This window comes from Protopterus annectens, chromosome 9.part0, assembly GCF_019279795.1.
Source record: "Protopterus annectens isolate FY-2018-M chromosome 9.part0, PAN1.0, whole genome shotgun sequence".
Lineage (NCBI taxonomy): Eukaryota > Metazoa > Chordata > Ceratodontiformes > Protopteridae > Protopterus > Protopterus annectens.
The window spans coordinates 691,841,500-691,865,965 of NC_056743.1; the positions used below are offsets into that span (position 1 = coordinate 691,841,500).

At 39.4% G+C, this 24,466-nt stretch overlaps 1 protein-coding gene across 2 annotated transcripts in view; it reads right to left on the bottom strand.

Moving 5' to 3' along the window:
* The window catches only part of LOC122811456 (ABC-type oligopeptide transporter ABCB9-like), a 272,428-nt gene that overhangs the window by 69,155 nt on the left and 178,807 nt on the right, over nt 1–24,466 (bottom strand). For both annotated transcript variants that reach the window (XM_044083308.1, XM_044083309.1), the window contains exons 8-9: nt 20,462–20,650; nt 18,209–18,382 (exon numbers count right to left, since the gene is read on the bottom strand). In XM_044083308.1, the coding sequence (XP_043939243.1) occupies nt 18,209–18,382; nt 20,462–20,650 (363 nt within the window). The remainder of the gene's footprint in view (nt 1–18,208; nt 18,383–20,461; nt 20,651–24,466) is intronic.

Genomic DNA, 24,466 nt, shown 5'->3' on the forward strand with positions numbered 1-24,466 from the left:
TTGCCCATCCTCACCAGATGTTATTGACCAGTTTGTAGATTCAGCAGAAGAAAAAGAACGCTATTCTGTTTGAAAATTCACCTGTTCAAAAGACACGTGACGGGATGATTTCCTCTGACTGGTCTTAGTGGGGAAAGGTTTACCACCATCATAATCCTGCGTATCACGTAGCAATTTTTCTTCTTTCGGGTCATAATTTCCTCTTCATAACTAATAAGTTTATTATTAATATCACTCAAAATTTTATTGAGAAACTCAGAATTCATTTGAGTGATAATCTTATGACACGCAGAGTTAATATCTTTACCTAATTCACCCTGCTTGATCCTGTCACGTTCAATTAATATAGATACCCACTTTAAAGAAACCTTATGCGCTGTAAGGACCCATCATTGATGAAATTTATGATCTATTTAATCTTGCATGTTAAACGGAATAGAGGGATCTTTAAAGGCTCTCAGACCTCGAGGAGTAATGTCTAATTCAAGATATTTGGACAAACTTTGTATATTTAAAAATACAGAAGTCTCTTTAAATAAGAGTTTTTCCAAAGAATCACATACTCCCTTAGTCTCACGGTGTTAGAAATGTTAGATGTTTTTCCCCTTGATTCTTGTTTAAAGAATACATTATTATATAAGAAAGCATTAAATATTTTAAAGTTTGACAGTTTAAGCTCTAAGGGCATGAATTCTGAATTTAACTGGAGGATTTTATTATAATATAGTGTTACTTTAACTGAAGAAGATTTGTGTTTAAGTGGTTTGAGTATATAAGCATGTGATTTGGGTTTGTAATTTATCTTCCTTGAAGGCTTTGTGCCAAGACATCAGAAGTGGTATGAATTACAGCCTGGTAATGCAGGGGTGCTCTCTGGAGCCTTGAACCAGGTCTCTGTCACTGCACAGACTCCATTTTAGGGAGTGCCTTGAGTGGGTGCATTTTGAGGTTTAGGCTTCTAGCACTGAGTAGCATTACCCTCAGATTTTGCTTGCTTGTACCTGTTATGGTGGTGAATTTGTTATTTGAACCTTGCCTAAAAAAGGCACTATAGGGGTGGCATGAGCCTTAGCTAGTATCCGGAATCCCAAGGGCAGCAGGTGCAGGCCATCTCTGGCAAAACATCGTGGTCTGCCGATCATGTCATCCCAGGCAGACAGATACTGGATCCCCTTAGAATGACATCAGATGCTTAGTCAATTGTTGAAGTCACACACACACTAAGGTATTATTTATACCTAGCCAGAAACTTGCAAAACACTACAGTTAATGTCTTCTCAAAAACCTTTGAGAGGCTCATTCAATAGCAACTCTCTTATCACAGAACAAAACCTTCTGTATAATTCTCAGCAAGGATTTCATAAAATTTCAGTTAATACAGCTCTGTGAACATTAACTGACTATATTAGAGACAATTTAAGTTTGAATAATGTAGTAGTGGCACTTTTTCTGGACCTCTCTAAAGCTTTTGATACCATTATTCATGAGGGGCTACTAAATAAATTAACAGATTCCCAACTAACAGAAGGTTCATAGACAGAGCTCAAAGCTATCATCCCAATAAATTGAATACAAAGGTATTCCACAAGGATCAGTTCTTGAATCACATTCAAGTTTATATGTATCTCAAATTATGAAGCAGACCAAACACCTAAAGATCATTCAATACACAAATAATACAGGTCAATTAGGTATAGCTACGCTCCACTCTCTAGCAGCAAAACACCTTAAGGCTTTCTCAGGGTACAGAAAAAGCTGATAACACCACTTAATATTAACTGCTAATAAAAACAGTTCCATGCTAATCTGTTTAAATCACTATAAAGCCTCACAATTTCCTGAACTTGAAACTGTCACAGCAATAGGTAGTAAAGCACAGCATATCCACAGATTAAAATACCATGGCATACACTTAGATAACCTCTCATTAGAAGACCAGCTTTACATAACCATAAACAATTACAATATAACTCTCAGTAGCTTCTACAGAATAAAAGGTGTGCATGCATTTGGTTAAGTCAGCAGTTCACTGAACTATAACTTGACCTACACAAACTATGACAATGTACGTCTATGAAGCTAGGAAAAGAGCACCCTGCAGGGACCATGTCAATGTTTACTTCTAGGTTTGTTGCAAAAAGATTTGATGACTTTTTAGAATGAGCTGCACCTTAGTTTATTGATGCACACTTAAATAAGACATTATATAACTCCTATGGCCAAAGAAGAACTTGTTTCTGCCGTAGCACATTCCAAACAATTTTATGTCTGCATTACTTGCACAGGTTTATCAACAGCCTTTATCTCAAAACTGGAACATAACTGTCACAAAATAGTTACAGTCATCCTTGGTTGTCACAGTTACAGCCCACCACTGTACCCCCCTTACAAATTTATCAGGACCATCCTTAAAAAAATAATTGTACCTCACCCTCCGAAATCCCATTTTCCCATTCTTGCATGTGGGGTTGGGGTGTCACTTCAACAGTGATACTTACCTAGAGCCTGGTTTACATCACCGGGTGGCTAGCCCTGCCACACTAGTTCTTCCACACAGCACACTCACATCTACAGTCAATTTAAAGTGTCCAGTCCATCTTTGGAATGTGGGAGGAGACCACAGCACGCAAAGGAAAGCCACATGAACACAGGGAGAACATGCAGATTCCGTACAGAAGGCATGCCAGCTGAGAATCAAACTAGGGAACCTCTTGCTGTGAGGCAACAGTGCTATTCTCTGAGCCACTGTGCTACCGAACATCCATAAATTTCAACATCAGACTTTAGGAAGTCCACCCATTATACAAACTAAAACTACAATCACACCAAGAGACTGCACTCACTTAACATTGTCCTAATAAAAACCTGGCAATTCTGAAAATTCATACAGAGATGCTGTCTTCTGAAATTATATAGGAAATATATGAATCAGCTTCCACAATTAATCACTGACTTAATAAACCACACATCCTTAAAATGAAACTCCTGACCAAAACAAACAAACAAATGAATAAATAAATAAATAAATAAATTAATAATGATATAACATTTATCCAGTTATCTGTCACAATTTAATTTTCCTGACAAACTCATGTAGCTTCAAATCATATCAATACCTCTTTCATTCTCATCAGAAGTTCTCTTCTCATATCACTAATTATATACTTACCACTCCTTTACAAAGTTAATGTTTAACTTCTGTATGCCCTCACCAAAAGTTTAGTACTAACACCATACATACTGAATGAACATTTTGAAATATTTCAGAAATTACAACATGGTTTCATACTTATATTAATCTCCTTCATGTTGCCTTTATATACCAAGTTACATTAATCACTGGAAAGTATCTATAATTTTTATGTTATTTATCTTATACCTTGGTTTTAGTGTTTTTCTCCCTGGATTCCAATTAAAATGAGTGACAAACCAGTTGGACAACCCAATAATCAAAAGAAAAATAAATAAACACAATGCAAGGTTATGCTCTGTACATAATGCATATTTTCCCCTAAAGTACAATGAACCTTAAAATTACTTGTATGTATGCTAGCTCTACATGTAACATGCTTAGAACTGTTATCAAGGGATATGGAATGTTAGTATTAACAGTAATCCTGAATGTGGAAATAATGTTGGATTTCAGTCTGAGACTTCATGAAAAAAACACCTTTACTCTGAAGAATAAAACCAATGTGTGGCCTGTACAGAGGCAGCACTCTTATTTTATGTTGACTTCTGCATATATAAGCAACCTTCTGTCTGCCATGTGAGAGGTGCTGTTTCTAGAGCATAACCAAGAATATTAGAGTTTTCTAAGCACTGTCATTCACCTATAATTGGGGAACTGTCCCATCCCTGCTACTTATATGTAATAACTTTTAGATCTCTATTCCTTTGAGGAGGGTGATACTGCAAGATATCACAATCTTAGAGTTACAATATACTGTCCCACTCATACTTAAATTCTTACTGTCCTGAAGACTGCAGCTGTTGTCCTTAGGCTATCAAAAGGAAGTCCTTCAAGAAGAGGGTGATGGCAAGGTTTTAAATCTACAATTTTTTAAATCATTTTAAAAAAAAAAGTGTTTCACTTAGGAATAATTGGAATTTAAAAGTTTCTGTTTTGGAAAAAAAAAACTGTATTACAGGGTTTGGATGTCTAAAGTAAAAAAAGGGTTTATGCCTATCCTGTTATCAGATGATTAACAGCTATACCTTGGTGCAGAAAGAGGGCATGTTAAAGTTGCAGTATGTCGCTATTCCCTCAACATTTTCTGGAAAACATATTACTTGTTAAGCACAAAACAGTTGCAAGACACAGCATATGATTTGAAATATGTGAAAATGTTTTGCTTCTTCACCTTTTGGCTAAGATTTTGTGTGTGTGTGTGTGTGTGTGTGTGTGTGTGTGTGTGTGTGTGTGTGTGTGTGTAAATTATGTGTGGAGATCATAGGCCATATTCTAAATGCTTCATTATTTACTGTACTAAAATTATTTAGTGTTATCATTGTACTAAACACAGAAAATGTAAAAGGATACCCACAGACTAGAAAAATAAATACAGTAAAACATGATACCATCACCCAGCAGGGAACACTTCTGCCAAGATAATGCTTCATCAGCCTTGCATGCTGACTGTAAAGTCCAGGTCTGTCTCCCACCCTGTTTCAGAGTGAGCAACTGTCCCATGTGTCCAATGAGTCTTTGTAGGCCTCAGTCTCCTACACATCAAGGAAACCAAGGAATTCAGCATAGCAGAGTCGATCCAAGTAACCAGTTATACTCAAGAACAGAAATATTTCAAATAGCCCCTCCAAGATAGATCAATCCAAGATTATATTTATTTGAAACTACAGATACCTTTCAGGGGCCTTTCTGCTCATGGCCTTTTTGTATACATATATCCAGTTTCGGAGTCTGATATACACTATTACCTCTGTGACCTCCCCTGTCTGGGTCTGTAATCAAGGAGCCTGAATCCTCAACATTGACACTGGGGAGAGGCATTCACTTGGAACAAAAATAGATACACCTAGTACTTCCAGATGCAGCTCTTTGCATCAAGCACAATTTCCCGTAAGAGCACACAGGTGACACACTCAGTCCAGGGTCTGGATTTTCCTCTCTATCTCCCTCTAGGTCCCCAGTAAGACTCCCCACTAGCACAGCTATAGAGCTGAGTCCTCAGCTGAATGTCCATGCCAAATCCTCCAGTACCCTCTCTGTGAAACCAATACTTTGTCCCTGGTCCAATCAACTGACATACACACTCTTTGAGATTTGATTTCACACATAGACACAGACACAGACACACACAGACACACAGACACACAGACACACAGACACACAGACACACACACACACACACACACACACACACATACACACACACACACCTGGGAAAGGCTGGCATAGATTTTCTAGCTATGCCCCCTTCTGCCCAGACTATAAGGCAGTTACTGCCAAAAAACACTCCAAAGCCAACTATTCTAAGGCTCTTACAAGGGAATCCAATTATACTGAGTGAAATGAATATTAGTACAAATGGCAGTGCTTTGACCAATGCAGAATGGCTTTCAGGAGTGACCACAGAGTCACCAAATAGATACAAGTACTCTCAAAGGTTAAATATTCTCTAAAAGACCAGCCACAATGAGAAGTTTAAACGTATTTAATAATAAATAATAAAAGAACATGAAAAAATCTATTTACAATAAACACCAGACTTTCCATCACAGGAAATATTAAAATAACACAGAAAAATAGCTTCACAAAGATACAGAAAAATAGCGCTCAACTAATCTCACTATATTTTCCTGACTAAGCTAAAGAATTACTGTCCCCTAGTTCACTTACTAGAGCAAGGCAAGATGATGTGGATGAGAGATCCTTCTATGCCAGGTTCCAAAAACAGACTGGTCTGAGACTTCAGTCTCATCTAGTATTAAAAAATATAATTTCAGTAACAGATTACAGTATGACATCACAGACATCTGGTACAAACCCCCCTCCATGAATCAGGACACCCACGCTGCCTGTTTGGATCAACTTTAGCCTATCAAGATGTATCCTAATACCATAGTTTTGGGTGGCTTTAACTACCCTAGCATTGACTGGGTGAATTACTCATGCTCAAATCCACCTGCCCAAAGGTTCCTCGACTCTGTCAACTCCAATGCCCTGGACCAACTGGTTGACACCCCCACCAGGGGCACCAACATCCTGGACCTGGTGCTTACAAATATGGCAGATCACTGTAGCACCCCCACTGTGAGTTCAGACCTGGTGAGATCTGACCACAAATCAGTCTCATTTGAGGTAACTATCACACCTGACCCTCCCCTAGCAGCAACTAGACAAAAGAAATTCTCCAAAGCAGTTTATAGCCTCTTACAGGAATGGTATAAATAGCTTTACTGCACCTCTCCCCTCAGACAGATCCAGTAACTATGCCAAGCTCTACAAAAGTGCCCTATACAAGCACCTGTATAACTGCATTGACTCGGCAGTACCTGTTAGGATCAAACAAGCTCTTCAAGGAAAAGCAAACCTGCCTGGTAGACGATCACCATTAACAGGCTTTACAATAAAAGGATGAAAGTGCTGCCCAAGAGTAAGGAGCAGGCTCTAAACTGGAGGTACTCCCTCCTCAGTTTAAATAAGCAAATAAGACTTCTTGTGAAGTCCTCCAAGGCAAACTATAAATCCAAGTTAGCTTCTTCAACCAAGGACAACCATAAGGCATTCTTTAGTTACACCTGTAACCTAAAAGGTAAGGCTCAGATTTGTGCCAGACTGGTAGTTAATCATAAAACATACACTGAGCCAGTGGACATAGCTAACCTGCTGGCCAACAAGTTCAGTGAAAACTTCACTACCCCCATCCCCGCCACATGTACTTCATGACATCCTTACCACCTGGCCCCTACCTTGTATCTCTAAAGAGAAGGTTGTAAATGCCCTCTCTAAGGCCAAAAATACATAATCAATGGGACCTGATAACATCCCAGGCTGTGTCCTACATGAGCTCAAACAAGAATTAGCATCACCACTGGCTACTCTTTTCAACCACAGTCTAAGGACCACCTTCATCCCAGCTAAATGGAAAACAGCCACCATTATCCCCCTGCACAAAGGTGGTGCTTCTACTGACCCTGGGAACTACAGACCTATTAGCCTGACTTGCCTTATCAGTAAGGCCAGGGACAGAATCATCATGGACCTTATCAACAAATATATAGGTAATCTCCAAACACTAGATCCTGCCCAGTTGGGATTTGTCAAGGGGAGAACATGCTTGTTAAGCCTGGTGGACTTCTTTGAGACAGTCCCAAGGGCCCCAGATGAGGGGAAATCTGTGCATGCAGCCAACCTAGACCTGGCAAAGAAATATGACACTATCCCTCATTCAGGCATCATTAACAAACTCTCCCAGTTAGAAATCAACCCTTACATTGTAAGGGGTTGCAAACTGGCTCTCTGACAGAACTCATACAGTCAAAATAGGGAAATCTAACTCCAACAGCAGATTCATTATCAGTGGTGTTCCACAGGGATCTATTTCTCTGAAGTATGAGCTAAAACCAACGGACTGTGGCTGACAAAGTTTGCTGATGACTGCAAACTGGGTGCAGTCACAGAATCTCCAAATTATGTCAACATCCTTCAAGGTCTTACACACAAACAAATGATTGGTGCCAAAGTCATGGCCTCAAACTCAATGCAAATAAATGTATTATCATCCCTTTCAGCAAGAGTGACATTCCTGCAAATATCACATCAATGGCAATACCCTAAGTACACACTCAGTGGTGAGAGATCTGGGCACTCAGGTTGACTGCAACCTTGCCTTTGATCACCATGTCTCCAGAGTGGTAAAAAGGGCATTCTATATGGCTCTCCTCATAAGTAAGGGCATTGCCTCGAGAAAAGGTGAAGTTATTAACTCCCTGTACTCTTCACTCATTAGGCCAATAATTGAGTACTACAGCGCCCCTTTTGCTGTGCACCTTTCAAAGCACCTGCAGCAATTGGAGAGGCCAGAAAGGTTCCTCATAAAGAAAATTTAAGGTCTTCAGTAGCTATCCTAAGTGGATAAGCTGAAATCACTGTCACTTCATTCTGTTTCATAAAGACAACTCGGAGGCGATCTCTGCCTTGTATATAAGGTGATCTCTGATCCCGCTTTATTGGAAATGCTGCATATCTGCAAGTCAAATGGCACATGGGTTACTCACTCTAAAGATCTAAACCTGGTATGTGACATCAATAGATCCTGCTGGATGAACAAATCTGTCTCCCACAGGTTACCACATCTTTGGAATAGACTCCCACTTCACATCAAACAGAGCACCTCATTGGCCTTCTTCAAACACAATCTGGATGATTAGATGGGTAACTGTAAATTCAACCTGGGGGTTCCACCTGTGTCCCTCTTGGACAGGGGCAATAGGTACTGATCATGATAGTAAGGGTAAAATTTGGCTAGGTTTGAAGGGCCATCGGGCCATTAGCCTAGTACTTCCTTTGAGCCTATGATCATCTGACTTCTCCTTCCTATGCTTCCCCCTTCCCTAGCAAATGTTCCAGAATCTTGCACATATGTATCAATAATACACACACACAGACCTTTGTTACGATCTCTTGCAGCTTCTGGATGTCATAAAACAGTTAAAAACTTCAACTCTTCATACAGAAGCTAATCAACCATTCTCTGGCACAGAGACATTTTTTTCTCTGGCTGCAGTCAAAACTGTAAGATACAATCTTTATGGCCTACATTAAGTAATTCAAATTTTTACTATTTAGCCAAGTTAGCTGGGGCTGAGCTTAACCTCGTCTCTTCCAGTATCCTCCGTTAAAACATATACTTTTAATCAGTTACAATACAGTCAGGACCCACTGTTGGTACATTTTTAACACAAGCAGCTTTACAAATATATTTTCAATACAAGAATCTGTAGAAATCAGTTTTATATACAAATGACATAAAATTCTTTACAAAATTCCAGCTAGCTGTGCTGCCATATGTTACACATCCACTGCCCTATTTCTCCTGCCTTAGCTAGCAATACCTCACATCATCACAACCTCTGCCACAGCTAGAACTGAACTATAAACTTTCTCTCTTAAATCCGTGAGTTCTATGTCAGCATATGTCAATGGACTTTCTCACATTTAAAAATAAAATGCACAGTTTAGTGGCAGAGGGACCTCCTGTTTTTCTGCAAGTACAATATCGTCACTAGGACTAGAACCAGGCACCAAAATTTTCACCAGTAAATGAATAAAACAGGATAGATGGACAGGTTTGTAACTCAACTCCTTCCAAAATAATAAACTTCCCTTGCATGTTAAGTGGAGTGCCCCACTATCTTCCTTTAAACACAGAGTAGATGACTGCATGGGTATCCACAAAAGTACTCAAGGATTGACTGGTATGGCCTTCCTGGAGAAAGGATGTGTTGACAGATGGAGGGTACCTGCAGGGTGAGAATGGTCATGAGACTCAGTGGCCTTAGAATATCTATGATCTATGACTCTATGCATGGCAAGCTGTGTCATGAGACTCACTGGCCTTGGAATATCTATGAATCTATTCATTGTAAGCTGGGTCATGAGACTCAGTGGCCTTGGATTATCTATGAATCTATCCATGGTAAGCTGGGTCATGAGACTCAGTGGCCTTGGATTATCTATGAATCTATCCATGGTAAACAGGGTTATCAGACTCACTGGAACATCTATGAATCTGTTCATGGTAAGCTGGGTCATGAGATTAAAGATTTCAAAGAAACTTTATTTTCATTTAGGAAACACAAGTGCTGCCTAAATGAAATTTTGAGTGTCAGCTCTTTTACAGGAGAAAACAAACACAAAAAGATAGACATGATAAATATTAAAGAATAAACAATAACTATAGTACAAAACTAAATATCTAAGTAGTTGTAGCACATGCTTGTACACTATTTATTACGTTGGACAACACTGACTACTAGATAATTAACACATGAAAAGAAAAGTACACTATACACAGAGGTGAGATTGGGTGATATTGCACAAAAGGAAGTGACTGGAATTGCACTTAAATGAGTAAATGAGAATATATTAATTTTAGTATGCAATAAATAAATAGAATTACGGTACAGAAACAAAGAAAATAAAAAGAATGGGAGCGTAACAATCTAGTATAGTTTTGATACATCCAGATTTATGTCTGCACTAATGAGTCTTACTGCAGTTGGATAAAAACTGTTCATGTATCTGGAGGTCCTACAGCGGATACTCCATAACCTTGTACCAGAAGAAAGTTTAGTGAACCAACCATGCACTGGATGAGAAGTGTCACTCAGTATTTTGCGGGACCTCTTTTTACCTCTCAGTTCAAAGAGCTCCTGTAAGGTAAGAATACTAGTGCCCATGATCTTTTCTGTTGTTCTTATTATTCTTTGCAGTTTATTTCCTTTCAGCCATTGTGCTGTTACCGAACCATACAGTGCAGTTGCTGGTGATAATGCTCTCGATGGCTCCTCTGTAGAAGGTAATTAGATCATTCATCGAGAGCTTTGCCTTTCTCAGCCTTCTCAGGAAGTGGAGTCACTGGTGAACTTTTTTAATTAGTTGGCCTGTGTTTGTACTCCAAGAAAGATCCTCTGATATAAGTACACCCAGGAACTCTGTAGTCTGGACTCTATCCACTTCTTCACCATTGATCTTGAGGGCCAGGTGCATGGCAGAGCTATTTCTGAAGTCAATAATAATTTATTTTGTTTTATTGATGTTGAGGTCCAAATTTTTGTTACTGCACCATTCAATCAAGGAGTTGACCTCACTCCTCTATCCACTCTTGTCATCACCACTTACGAGTCCTACCACTGTGGTGTCATCTGCAAATCTGATGATGTGGTTGTTGCTAGGTTTCCCAGAACAGTCATGGGTAAGGACTGTGAACAGTAGAGGACTCAGCACACAGCCCTGGGATACTCCAGTGTTGATTGTAAAACTCCCTGAAGTGTTGTTACCAGCACACGTCCTCCGTGGTCTTCCAGTCAGGAAATTGAGGATCCAGTTGCACAGCCCTTTATTTTATGCCAAGGTTGATTAGCTTTTCTATAAGTTGCAGTGGAATCACCATATTGAATTCCAAGCTGAAATCTATAAACAACCGCCTGGCATAGCTGTTCTTCTCTTTAAGATGCTCCAATGTGAGGTGAAGTGCTACCAAAATGGCATCAGCAGTTGATCTGTTTGCCCAGTAGGCAAACTGCAGTGGGTCAAATGATGGGGGTAGTACTGTAGTCAAATGCCATTTAACCAGTCTTTTGAAGCATTTCATTACATTTGATGTATGGGCCACTGGCCTGTAATCATTTAGGCAGGTGGGGTTGGCTTTTTTGGGCAGAGGGATTATGTTGGTAACTTTGAAGCATGCTGGCACTTCTTCCTGGACAAGCAAGGTATTGCAGATGTCTGTCAGGACTATGCTCAGTTGGTCTGCACAACCTTTCAATACTTTCCCCAGAATGTTATCAGGGCCAGCAGCCTTCCCGGGGTTCAGTTTTCTCAGCTAGTTCCTTACATCCACAGCACTGAAGTTAAGTACTGCCTCCTTTTGGTCATTGAGAAGCTTTACAGCCTCCAGGTTGTTTTTCTCTTCAAACCTGCCATAAAATATGTTTAGATTGTCCAGAAATTCAGTGTTATCATTGCACTGAGCTGACTTGGTTGACTTGTAGTCAAGTTAGCTGTTGAATACCATGCCACAGGCTTCCTGAGTCTTTTGCATCCTCGAAGCATCCTTGTATCCTCTTTCCATACTCCTTGTTGGCCTCCTTGATACACTTTTTTAGATTAGCCCTTGCAACACTTAGACCCTTCTTATCCTTTGCCCCAAAAGCAGTGTTTCTTGCCCTCAGCAACTCGTACACATTGTTGTTTAGCCATGCTTTTGGTTGGCTCTTACTTTAATATTTATCATGTTTGTTACATCCTCCACACATTTGGATATATAAGCCATAGTTGTCTCAGTATATTCACCTATATTCACCAGATTGTTCAACATGGCTGCCTCCCTGAAGAATCCCAGTTTGTGGTTTCAAAGCAGTCCCTGAGACTTTCCATGGCTCCTTCATGACATACCCTAATTTGTTTCACAGTGGGCTCATCTCTGATCAAAAGAGGTTTGTAAGCCGGTATTAGTTTTATGGAGATGTGATCAAAGCCACCCAGGTTTGGTTGTTGTACAGCTCTGTATGCCCCTTTTATGTTAGTGCAAGCCTTGTCCAGAGTATTTGCTCCCCTTGTGGGAAAATCCACAGTTTGGTAGTAACTGGGCAGCACATCCCGGAGATCTGCTTTGTTGAAGTCACCAGCTATCATAAATGCACAATCAGAATTCTTGCGTTGCAGCTCACATATAGTATTATACAGTACACTCAGTGCTTCAGTGATGTTAGCACTCGGTGGTATATATACAGCTGCCACATAGACACCATTTAGTTCTCTGGGCACATACAAAGGTTTGCATTTCAGTATCAGACATTCCACATTTACAAAGCAATGTTCATTTACAATGTTAAGGTTTTTGCACCAGCTATCATTCACAAAAATGCATACTCCTCCTCCCTTAGCTTTTCCACACAGAGTTAGGTTCCTATCATCTCTGAACAAAGTGAAACCATCAAGGGTTATAGCACTGCCAGTAATCCTATTATTTAACCAAGTCTCTGTAAAGATCAACAGACAGGAATTTATCACCTTGTTTGTGGTGTTGAGCTCAAGCCCGAGAAAGTCCATCTTATTGTCTAATGAGCATACATTTGCTAACAGAACTGAGGGAAGTGCAGGCCTGTGAGGGTTTGTTTTCAATCTGGCAGCAATTCCAGGTCTGCAGCCTCTTTTCCTGCTTCTGTTACATCGCTTCCTTTTGGGTCTCATCCTGATTGTTCCCAAACCTTCCATTCCCTGATTTAGGTACTTTGAAGCTTGTTTAGTTAGGATGTTGAGTTCCAGCAGTTCTGTGAGTATTATAGGCCCCGGATGCTCTCTACTTATTTATTTGTTTCATTTTACATTTGCTTACCGGGATAGTCCGACTGGATACATGTCCATTTTTAGGGGAGGCCTGGGGAGAAAAGCTCCAAATAGACAAACTTACATAGATTACACAAGAAGTTGGAGAACATTAGAAAATATAAACCAAAGTGATTATGTACAATGGCTTTGTAGTGTTCCCTAGTAGGGACTCACAGGTCTCATGGATAGACACAATTAAAAGCAAGAGACGTCAGATTGGATATAGAGCTTGGTACTTTAAAGCCTGTGAGTCTCATGACCTAGCTTACCATGAATAGATTCATAGATATTCCAAGGACAGCCAGTCTAAAAAAAAAATAAAATAATGGCGGCACTCAAGAATAGTAAGTAGGGAATCCAACCAGAACGATGGCACAATTGAATACTTGATTTCCAGAAGTTTCTTTCTGCTGTAACTTACTGTAACATCATTTAAATAACTGGAAACTAATTTTCTCTTATTTTTGCCAGAAAAATAAGGGAGATTAAGCAATCCTGTATCATAAGCTAACAAGCACAGCTTTCTTGAGTGCCACCATTTTTTTTAGACTGGCTGGCCTTGGAATATCTATGAATCTATTCATGGTAAGCTGGGTCATGAGACTCACAGGCCTTGGAATATCTATGAATCTATTCATGGTAAGCTGGGTCATGAGACTCACTAGCCTTGGAATATCTATGAATCTATTCATGGTAAGCTGGGTCATGAGACTCACAGGCCTTGGAATATCTATGAATCTATTCATGGTAAGCTGGGTCATGAGACTCACAGGCCTTGGAATATCTATGAATCTATTCATGGTAAGCTGGGTCATGAGACTCACAGGCCTTGGAATATCTATGAATCTATTCATGGTAAGCTGGGTCATGAGACTCACAGGCCTTGGAATATCTATGAATCTATTCATGGTAAACTGGGTTATGAGACTCACTGGCCTTGGAATATCTATTAATCTATTCAGGGTAAGCTGGGCCATGAGACTCAGTGGTCTTGGAATATCTATGAATTTATTCATGGTAAGCTGGGTCATGAGACTCACAGGCCTTGGAATATCTATTAATCTATTCATGGTAAACTGAAGGACAGAAAGTCATGAACTAAAAAAAATAAACTGATAGAAAGAATGTCATGTTATGACTGAAAAAAGACAAGAATCAAAAATTTTCTGTTGAAGAACTGTTTGTGTTCACTGACATTTTTCCATGTTTTCAGCCTTCAAGTTCATTGTTTCAGAGTCTGCATTACTGTGTATACTTCATTCACAATCCTGAGCTTCCCACTTTTCTCTATCCGTCTCCTTCTTTCCTTCTTCTACCCTCCTGTAATTTAATGCATTCCATCTTTCTTACAAGTCAATGTATGGTACTGACAACAGAGCTGGCTATCACTTTTAAAATGTTCAATTTTCTCTAAAAAAAATTATGTTTTGCACACAAGCTGCAGAACTTGTACTGGCTTTGTTGGTGTAGATGTTGGACCATTGATTATTAAACCAGTGACCTGGGTTTGAGTAGTGAGTATGGGCACAGGAAGAGCTGGGCAAAGAGATAGCATGAACTAGCTGAAGGACTGGACCTCCCATTACAAGACCGAAGCTATGAGATTCACATTGCTCTGGGTCACTATGAGAAGCAAGTGACAGAATGTCAGAATAATCTAGCATGCTGTATTTAGCAGAGAGCGCTAGGGCATACTAAAATTCCTAGTTTGGTAGAGGGGAGGTGACTCAGAACCCTAGGGCTTAGAAGGGGCACAGAGATGAAGCCTAGAAAACTGTAGGTAGCATTCCTTGAAATGTTACCACTGGCTGCAGCAAGCACAGCAAGGAAAAGTGAGGATTAAGGAGCAGACTGGTAGCAGAATAGCCTGCAGCAAGCACAGCAAGGAAAGAGAGAATTAAGGAGTAGGCTAGTAGCAGAATAGAGGAAGGTCTGGAAAAAGACCAGCTCTGAGTCAGAGGCAGTCACCATTTTAGGCTCAAAGTAGCAGTGGTGTTGAAACTACTGGGAAAGCAATGTCCTTGGATGCATCTTTAAGATAAAAGGGTGAGGGTGGTTCACAGAAGTAGAAGGCAGGAGCAGGTATTCAGGACCTAGGCAAAGAGGAACCAGATGAAAAACATAACAAATGCGCAAAGAAGAAAGACCTTGATTATGGCTTATTAGCATTACTATATAATATAATATAATATAATATATAAAGAATATAACAAAAAACAAGCCAAATGCCTCAAAAACTTGTAAACAGTACTAAAAATAAAAAAGCGAGCCACCAAGGCAGTATTTGTGTGAAACACTGTATAAAGAGTCTGGGAGGGAAGACTAGTGAACTACAGGAAGTATAGCTAAACAAGGATCATAGATGTTAGCTGGTATTATCAAACATGGGCCAGAAAAGAAAAGGAGGGACAAGGAGGTACCAGGGAATTGATCATTTAGGAATGAAAGACAGGAAGTGGGGGGTAAGAGGTGGAAAAGAAACTCAAATGAGGAAAGGTGTCAAATGTGGATTCAGAGATTGGGAAACACCACACCATAAAGTAGACAAGGTAACATTAAGGATTAAAACAAGGAGAAACAACCCAGGTGGTTAAGGCAGAGGCTGGGAGTTAGTGCTACTGCATCAATATAAATGCAATCAGTGGTAACATTTCTGAGAATGCTTTCTGCCGCCAGCTCTCTGTCCTTCATCTCTCTGCTACTTCTCAGCATGGAGGAGACCAGCTGTTTTCAAGGGAGGGCTAAATCTACTGTGAGGAGACTGGGAGATCCCATGCTCCAGGGAGGAGACAGAGTGAGGTCCACAACTGTGAAAGGTTATGCAAAGTTATACATGACAATATTTAAAGGAAAATAGTCCTGGACATTGTCCTAACCAAGATAAAAGTGGGATGGAGGTGCCCAAGTACAGATATCATTAGTCAATAGTGATCACTCTACTGTACAGTTTAGAATAAATGAAGATGGTAAGAAACCAAACAAAAATACAAGATAATGAGATTTCAAGGGCGGATTATGCTAAACTGGGAGGAAATCAAAGATGAGGGAGGGGATTAGAAGCAAAAAGAATGCATGAACAAGCTATGGAAATGGATGAGACAAACAGTACTATGTGCTGTGAACAATGGTTTGAGGAAGAGGAAAAGGTCAATGAAGCTGTGCATGAAAGTGATCCTAGAGCTTAGAACAAAAACTGGGCATACAAGAAGTAGAATGGTTTGGATATGGAGGCAGAGAATGTGCAGTGCAATTCAAAGGGTGACAAAAAAGTGAAGGCAGTAAAGAGGCATATCAAAAAGAAGCTGGCAAAAGGGGTCTAGGAGGGAAACAAACATTTTTCAGGTATGGTGTAGAAAGGATGACAGGAGTGGGCTAAATGTCATCAGGCTGAGAATGAAACAATGATTACAGTATAAACAGAATAATAATAAGTACTGAATGCATACTTTGTCCTGCTCTTCATGACACGGACAATACTTCTCAACCTCTTAGTGCAAGAAATCTGGACCAAAACTAAAATGATGGTGGGACAAAGGCCAGAAAATGGGGAGAAATTTTAAATATTGCTCTTATAAACTTAGAAAGTTGCCAGGATAACAGGTTCTGTGTTAATATGCATTTTCTGAAGGGTATGAAACATGAAACACATGTACGTCATTATTTATGGACTTTAATATGCAGTTATTTGACAGAAAACCACAAATCTTATGAGGCAAAGAACAAAAATATGAGGCAAAAATCTTGACATTCTGCAAAAATCTAGACAACTGAGAGGTATGGAACAGACACAGAGGAGCAACAGGTGAAACAGGAAGTGGTCATCTTAACATAGGCTGAGGGACACAGAGCTGGAATGCTATGAAGATCTTCAAAAGATCACTGGCTCAGCACACAACTATCTCAGAAATGGATCCTCCAAGACTGTCACCCATGAAACAGGAAAAAATCCATTAAACTACAAGGCAATTAGCTTTACTCTCAAGGAAAACAACCAACATATTCATTTTGCCAGAAAGAATTGTGAAGAAAAGCATACTTCAGTTCTATACCTGGACTACAGGAGAACTTGACAGAAGAGTATAGATAAGCATAGTCTGCCTGGACTTTAGCAAAGCCTTTGACTGTGTCTCACAGAGGCAGCTGCTAGGAAAACTGCAGAGGATGATGATAGGAGATACACTGAGGTAGTAAACTGCATTATGGCTTGAAGACAGAGCAAAGCGGGTTAAAAAAGACATTGTCGGGAATAATGGAAGTGATAAGTGTAGTAAGTACTAATACTGTGTCTAGTACTCATCAGTGTGTTCATTTTAGCCATAGCCAAAAGAATACTAAACATGACCAGCATCTTTGCTGATGACACAAAGATGGATGCTGTAGTAAATGATAGGGGAGAATACTAAGGAAGGACTTAGGAAGGCTGACCAGGTATGCAGAAAGCTGGTGTCTCAGGTTCAGTGCAGACAAGATTAAAAGTACTTTAACTGAGCCACAAAAGTCCTGGAATTCAGTTTCAGCTGTAGTGACCAGTGCCAACACAGCAAGAAAGGTAATGTGAGGTGTTTGTCTCACTAGGATGGTAACATCAGCAGCTGTATAATGCCAGTAAATATACTACATTAACAAAGAAGTAATGCTCATCACTCCACCTGGCTACGGCCAAGCATCACCTTGATTAATTTGTACAATTTTGGAGACAGTACAACGATATCAAACGTGAGCAGTAAATGAAAAATAAAATACCAAAAAACATGCTGTAGCTTTCCTGCTTTACAAAAAAAATCCAATTTCAAAATCTAGAGCAAAAATAAGGATGAAATCAATGCACATTAATGATGCAGGAAAGACTGTAATACAATTTAAGACTTTAGTCAACAGATCAAATATATCAGATGCAATAAGGCATCGATGTGTGTCTGGGAACATGTGCTAACTGAATAAGGAAAATGAAGAATTGAAGTTTCCAGTTTCCAGAAAAAGTGATGACAAAAGCAAAAAAAAAAAAATGTCAGGGGAATTGAAAAAAGAAAACCTTCACTGCATCTATACATGATCTGATTCTGGAGATACAATTTTGCTAAGGATTTTAAGTGCTGTCCTTACTTCGAAAAAAATATTCATATTACTTACCTTAGAATGTAGGAACTTGTGGTCAAACTCATTCAAGGGTATCCCATCAAGAAAAATCTCTCCAAAATTAGGTTCATAAAATCTTTCCAGCAGGCGGACACAAGTTGTTTTCCCACTGCCATTAGGCCCAACCAGTGCTGTGATTTGTCTAGGTTTCAGTTCAAAGGAAACATTCTGAAAAGAAAGTTATAAGAAGCACATTACACAACACATTCATTCTCCGTGACAGCTTTAGCAAATATGTACATGTAACAGGTTGTACTTGCTGCTGTTAATTACTGATGTGCATATCATCTCCCTTGGAAATGCCATGTTACCATACCATGCCATTCATGACACAAACATCACAGGCAAGTAACATGTAGACAGAGACACACACAGGAGCTGATAAACATGTGCTGCCCTCATCTGCAGGCCCATGGGATTAATGGACTTCCTATCCTAGTGAATACTAAGGTATGTATGACTAAGAACACTAGCTAGAGTCCTTTCAGTGACCAACAGGTAATACAGTGGGGGTATCCCAGCCATCTGCATCAAGAATACACTACCAGTTCCTCAATGCCATGCTACAGCATGTGGGGGATTGTACATGGTTCTGTCATACCCCAATAACAATGCAGGATTTGTATGACACAGCCCGTTTTCTTCACATACTGGGAGCCACAGACCACACTCACATTGAAGTAAAGGCCACAGTGCATGAGCTGGGAAGAATGTATGTGAACCATAAAGATTACCACTCCATCAGTTGTCAGGTGGTTTGTAATACACAGGGTATTATCTACAATGTCTGCAGGTGACCCAGGCAGCTACCATAACTCCCATATGTTGCACATATGTGACTTGTACTAAATGTTATGAGGGGTGACTTTCCCCAGGGACATCTTATTGGAAATGCCAGATATATAATAGATACAAATATGCCCTATCACAAACCGTCATTGTGGAGCATGTGTTTGTGTTGCTAATGACATGCCTTTGCTGCAGGATGGATCTGGTGGTACCCCACAGTATGACCCTGGAACATCAGCTAAGATGTTCTCAGTATGTGAAATGTTACACAACATGTTGTTGAGGAAGTACTTGCAACTGGGAGGCTGTATGCTGGAGGAACATCTTCCACCACACCAGGCAACGGAGGGTGAGCCGGACGAAATGATAGTGGAATACCAAGCAGCAGGGGATGATCATGTCAGACAGAGTCAGGTATAGTACACCATGGCATTGGCCAAGGTACAGTACTATGTGATACTGGTGAATGTACAGTACATACTGTGGCACTTGCCAAGAAGCAGGTAGTGGCACATAACTTTTCGCCATAGTTAAGAATATACACTATAGTAAACATGACCCACAACCAAACTGATCTTGCCCATGCACAGACTAGCCACACTGTGAATCAGACATAGGCAAACCAAGTAACAAAGTACAAAAAGCAGGGAACAGTTATCATTTGCACAGGTGGAGGGAGGGGGAATGTAAGTGTGTAGCGTCTTCCACAGAGAAATGTGTGACTGTTGTAGAAACTGAAAATAATGTTAAGCAGTGTGCATATTCACGTGACATGGTTGTAAAGGGGACTGTAGTAAAATGTGGGAAGTTTCTGTGTCACTGGGTTTGTGTGTATGACTTTGGGGCGTGCTGAGACACAGTGTCAGCAGATGTTAACACTGTGGCTTGGTTCACTGCCTTCACAGTCAGAGTCAGACTCATGTCTTATACCAGTCAGTGGAATATCCACAGTGGTGCAGCTAGATAGTACAGCACCTGTGAAGTCACCAAAACACAAGACCTAGTATAAGTATTACCTATCACTTTTACTTTATTCCCACTGCAGAATTAGTAGGTACACTGAATAATGTCAGTAATGAAAAATATAACCTTACCTTGTGGTACCTTGCATCCCTGATGTAGCTGCACAACAGGAAAAACTCAAATTCACTGCTATGATCCACACTATAGGGATTAAAGAATGTGTCTTAGCAGTATAATAATACCAAAACACACCTGGAGCATCCCTATCAGAAACTCTAGAGGCACACTGCAGCTTAACTACAAGGTCTAACACACCACCAAGAGAAAGTGATGAGTCCAATCTCAAACTCCTGTGTCTCAATAGTTTTCTGTGTTTTTCTACATCTTTCTACTGCTGAAGAGGATCTAATAGCTACCCTATTTACCCAGTTATCAAATAAATAAATGCATACATACACACATAAATAAATAAACAGAAGCTTAAGAATACTGTACCATTAGCACCTGTTGCTCTGGCCTTGTTGGATAACTGAATGAGACACTGTTGAAAAGAATGTGTCCTTTCAGTTCCTCCGACGTTAGTTTTCCATCAGTTGAGACACACGGCTCTCGGTCTAAATAGTCAAAAACTTTTTCTGCTGCACCAACTGAGGACATTATTGCCCCAAATAATTGTATCATACGCTGCAATTATAAATTCATGGGTTAAGAATAATAAACAGTTTATTTTACAGTCTTGCACTGAAGTAGAAAGTACATTGTTCATGCATGATAATCAATGACCTCAGACTTCATTGCACCTTTAAGGTTTACGTTTTAAGTATGTGTTTTATTTTTAGTTTTGCAAACAAGTATATTCACAGAAACCAGATTTTTTTTTCATGAATGACCTAAGATCAATAATTAAATTAGAGATAAGGGTCATACTAGCATGCAGATGGGTAAATTGAATTAAGAACCAAGTATCTAGGTCAACAGTCTCTTAAACATTAGTCTATTACTTCTAAATCATAACTGTTTCCAAAACATTAATTTCTTTCACAGTAAGAAGCATGCTTCAAGGACTGCTGTATGGTAAAAGGCCTAAAAAGCCTCATGGTATCCAGATAAACTAAATGTGATCCTGTAATCTGTGACATTCACAACAGTTCAACAACATTCCATAAATAATAAGCCACTATATTTGATTAATATGACTGCAGAGCTTTGTAGCCTTAAGTGACCATGTCTAGACACTGACTGATTGTGAATCAGAATGCTTGTAGACAGAGTATGGGAAGGGATGAAATTATGAAGGGAAGACTCACTTCTGCCTCCCAAATAAAGTTACCCAGGTTTCTCATCGCTAAATCAACTTGATGCCTTGGCTACAGCTTCCTCGGTTTACACCTGGTGGTTAGATTATGTAATTACTCTAATAACAAGTTTGTTTTCTTGGTCTGTGGTTTATAGAAAGTAACTCTCAGTTAATATTCCACTTTGGAGTTAATCGAGCCTAGTTGAAATAAGTCATGTTTCACTGCATATAGCCTTATTTATCACTTGTCAACCCACTCTGCCAGTCTCTTTAGTTCTCCTGAATTATTCCTCCTCTATTCTCCATGTTTTTTTTTTTTGATCCACAAGCAGGTTGACATTGTCCTCAGTGCTTATACAACACCTGACATGGAGATAATAAAGACCACTGGTTCTAGGACTTGGGGGACTTCACTCACCATCTCCCTTTTCCTTTCATAGGATTTCCCTCACTGGTACATTTTGATTCTTCTCACCCAGATACACCTCTATCTGTCAGGTAAGCTTCTTTTGTATTCCACTCCCTTTAAATTGCTTATAATTCTCCTCTATGGATCATTAGTGTAAAAGGCTTCACTGAAGTCAATGTATATGACATTCACAAGTTTTTCTCTTCCATCTTTCAGCATAATCTTGACACAAAACTGGACCAGTTTGGACTGATATTTCCAATTTTCCTCCCATGAGATAAGACTGCTTTTATATGGTGTGGAAACCAAGCAGCCTTTCCCTCAATATTTTCTCTACAATTTTCCCCTGCAAGAGATACCTGCCCTATGAGCCTGTAGTTATAGCAGGGTCAGCTGTTTCTCCACCTTATACTGTTGTACTATCATGGTCTGTTGTCAGCTCTCTGGAATCTCTCTGCTCCATTGTGATTGAAAAAAAGTCCTGCCAACAGACCTATAAGCGTACTTACCAAGTGCTTTGGGATTATGGCAATATGTTGTCAGGAGCCTGCAGTTTTCCCTGTTTTAATTATTCAGATGTTTTCTACATTTATCCTGGTACAAAACTGTTAATTGTACACCATGTTTTCATTTTTTATTTTCTTCCCTGCTAAGCTGCACCTTACTTTCATTCACTTTTGCAAAGATTGAGATGGCAAATTAACAATTTCTTCTTGATCACATTCTCACTATACTCCTTTCCCTTCTTGACCAGTATCTGCTACTCTATCTTAGACTTATTTTGCCCCGTGTAACTTTTAGAAACTTTTCTTTCTTCTATTTCTTTACACTTCTAATTCCCTGTCTATATTTGTCTTCACCTCTCTAACTTGTGATGCTATTTTTGTTGCCTTGAACTTATACATGCATTCTTCTCATTCCCTTTATGTCCCAAAGACTGCTGTCCTTTTTAATTAATTTTTACCAGTCAGAAAATGCTGTCAAATAATCACTGATTGCTGGTAAACTAATCACTAATGGTGCTCAATACTGAGGCAATGTAAAGTAATGACCTTTAATACTTTACTGTGGCCATAATGTTTTGCACTTTTATCTGGCTTGGCACTGGAGAATGGGCATGTGTTTGATTGAAACTTACCATGGCAATTATTTTTTTTTTATCATAATCAGACATGTAATGTGAACACTTGTGTCAAGAAAGTTAAAAATATATTACTGCGGTCATTAACAGTTTTTATTTGTGCCTGTGAAGCACCTGAGGTGAATGCATTCAATAATGTGGCTATAATGGGTGGGTACAAAACAGTCTGCAGAAGAAAATGACTGACCTCCACTATTATTTGATAACAGTTAAATAATCACTGATTTGGCTTGGCAGTTACAATTTGAAACAAGATGACATACTTTCCTCTGACATTATTTTTATTTGATAACTTCAGACTTCTGAGGTGTACATTGTTAATAAATTGGCTACAATTAGTGGATGAAAATATCTGACTCATGTTGTTGTTTGAACACAGTTAAACAATCACTGATCTGGCATTGCAGGGCTAGTATGCATTTGTGTGAAACAAGTTGCAATACACTACTGTGTCATTTTTATGTTTGTTTTGATCATAAGAGATATGCAAAGTCAATAAAGTTGCTATAATTGGCTGGAACTCATAAAAGTGACTACTACTTTTGTCATTTAATCCCCATTATAGTAATTGTTCTGTACTGGTAGAAGCAGTGTGTGTGTGTGTGTGTGTGTGTGTGTGTGTGTGTGTGTGTGTGTGTGTGTGTGTGTGTGTGTGTGTGTGCTCACAAGTGCGCTCACTCATACATGCTCGCACTTGCACATGTCCCTTCACATAGTCATGTGTATGGCATGGGTAGATGCGTGTGAATACACTACCATAACAACTTTTGTTTGGGGACATTTTATGTGACCTCCTCATGGTGAAAGTAGGTATACCCTGTCAGAACACGTACATTTGTCTGTGACAAACTGTGGCTGCAAAGGGCTGAAACAAGTGTCAGTGATACTTTACAAACATACTAAAGACAACACCCCTGTTTTGACTTTCTGAATTTTACTTTAATTCCACAACATCCTTTCTGCAAATGTTTTTAAATTCGCTTAAAAAGAAATATGCATAGCTTGCTGTTTCTTACCTTATAAAATCATGCATTTAATGACACTATGGGAAATTTTACACTATACTTTGCTGTCACTAGTGGGGGTGTTATATGACTTACCATCACTTTGCAAGTGAAACTATTCTCAGAAATAAGCATGTACAAATTTGTGATGAAGATTTTTCTGTAATGTTCTATTCTCACAATAAATACATGATAATACTCTTATAATTTTCTAAAATTTGTCGCTCCCAATGTTTTAAACTTGCTTTTTTGAGATTCTCACAATCTTACTGGAAGCTGACTGGAAGAGTTATAGACTGTTCTTTATGCAGACTTTATGCTAATTTTGCACGCAGAAATGGAGCCTGAGGTACCTATCAAAAGCATTTATCCCCAATTTCTAAGCATGCAGGCTGAGAAGTATGTTCTTTTAGTCTCTGGTCATATCCTTTCCCCTCTCTCCAAAGTATTCTTCTGGTAGGTTTCCTCTGCACTCATTATATCAGCCTGATGCCCCCTTTAATATTTCATAAAAATAGTCTCAAGTCTTTGAGAGATGCTACCTGGGAACCCGTGTCTTACTACTAATAGCTTGTATGAATTAAGTCAAAAAAGTTGCCCAGCAGTTGTTTAGAAGACTAAGTTCTTATCTAACCTTATTATGACTGAC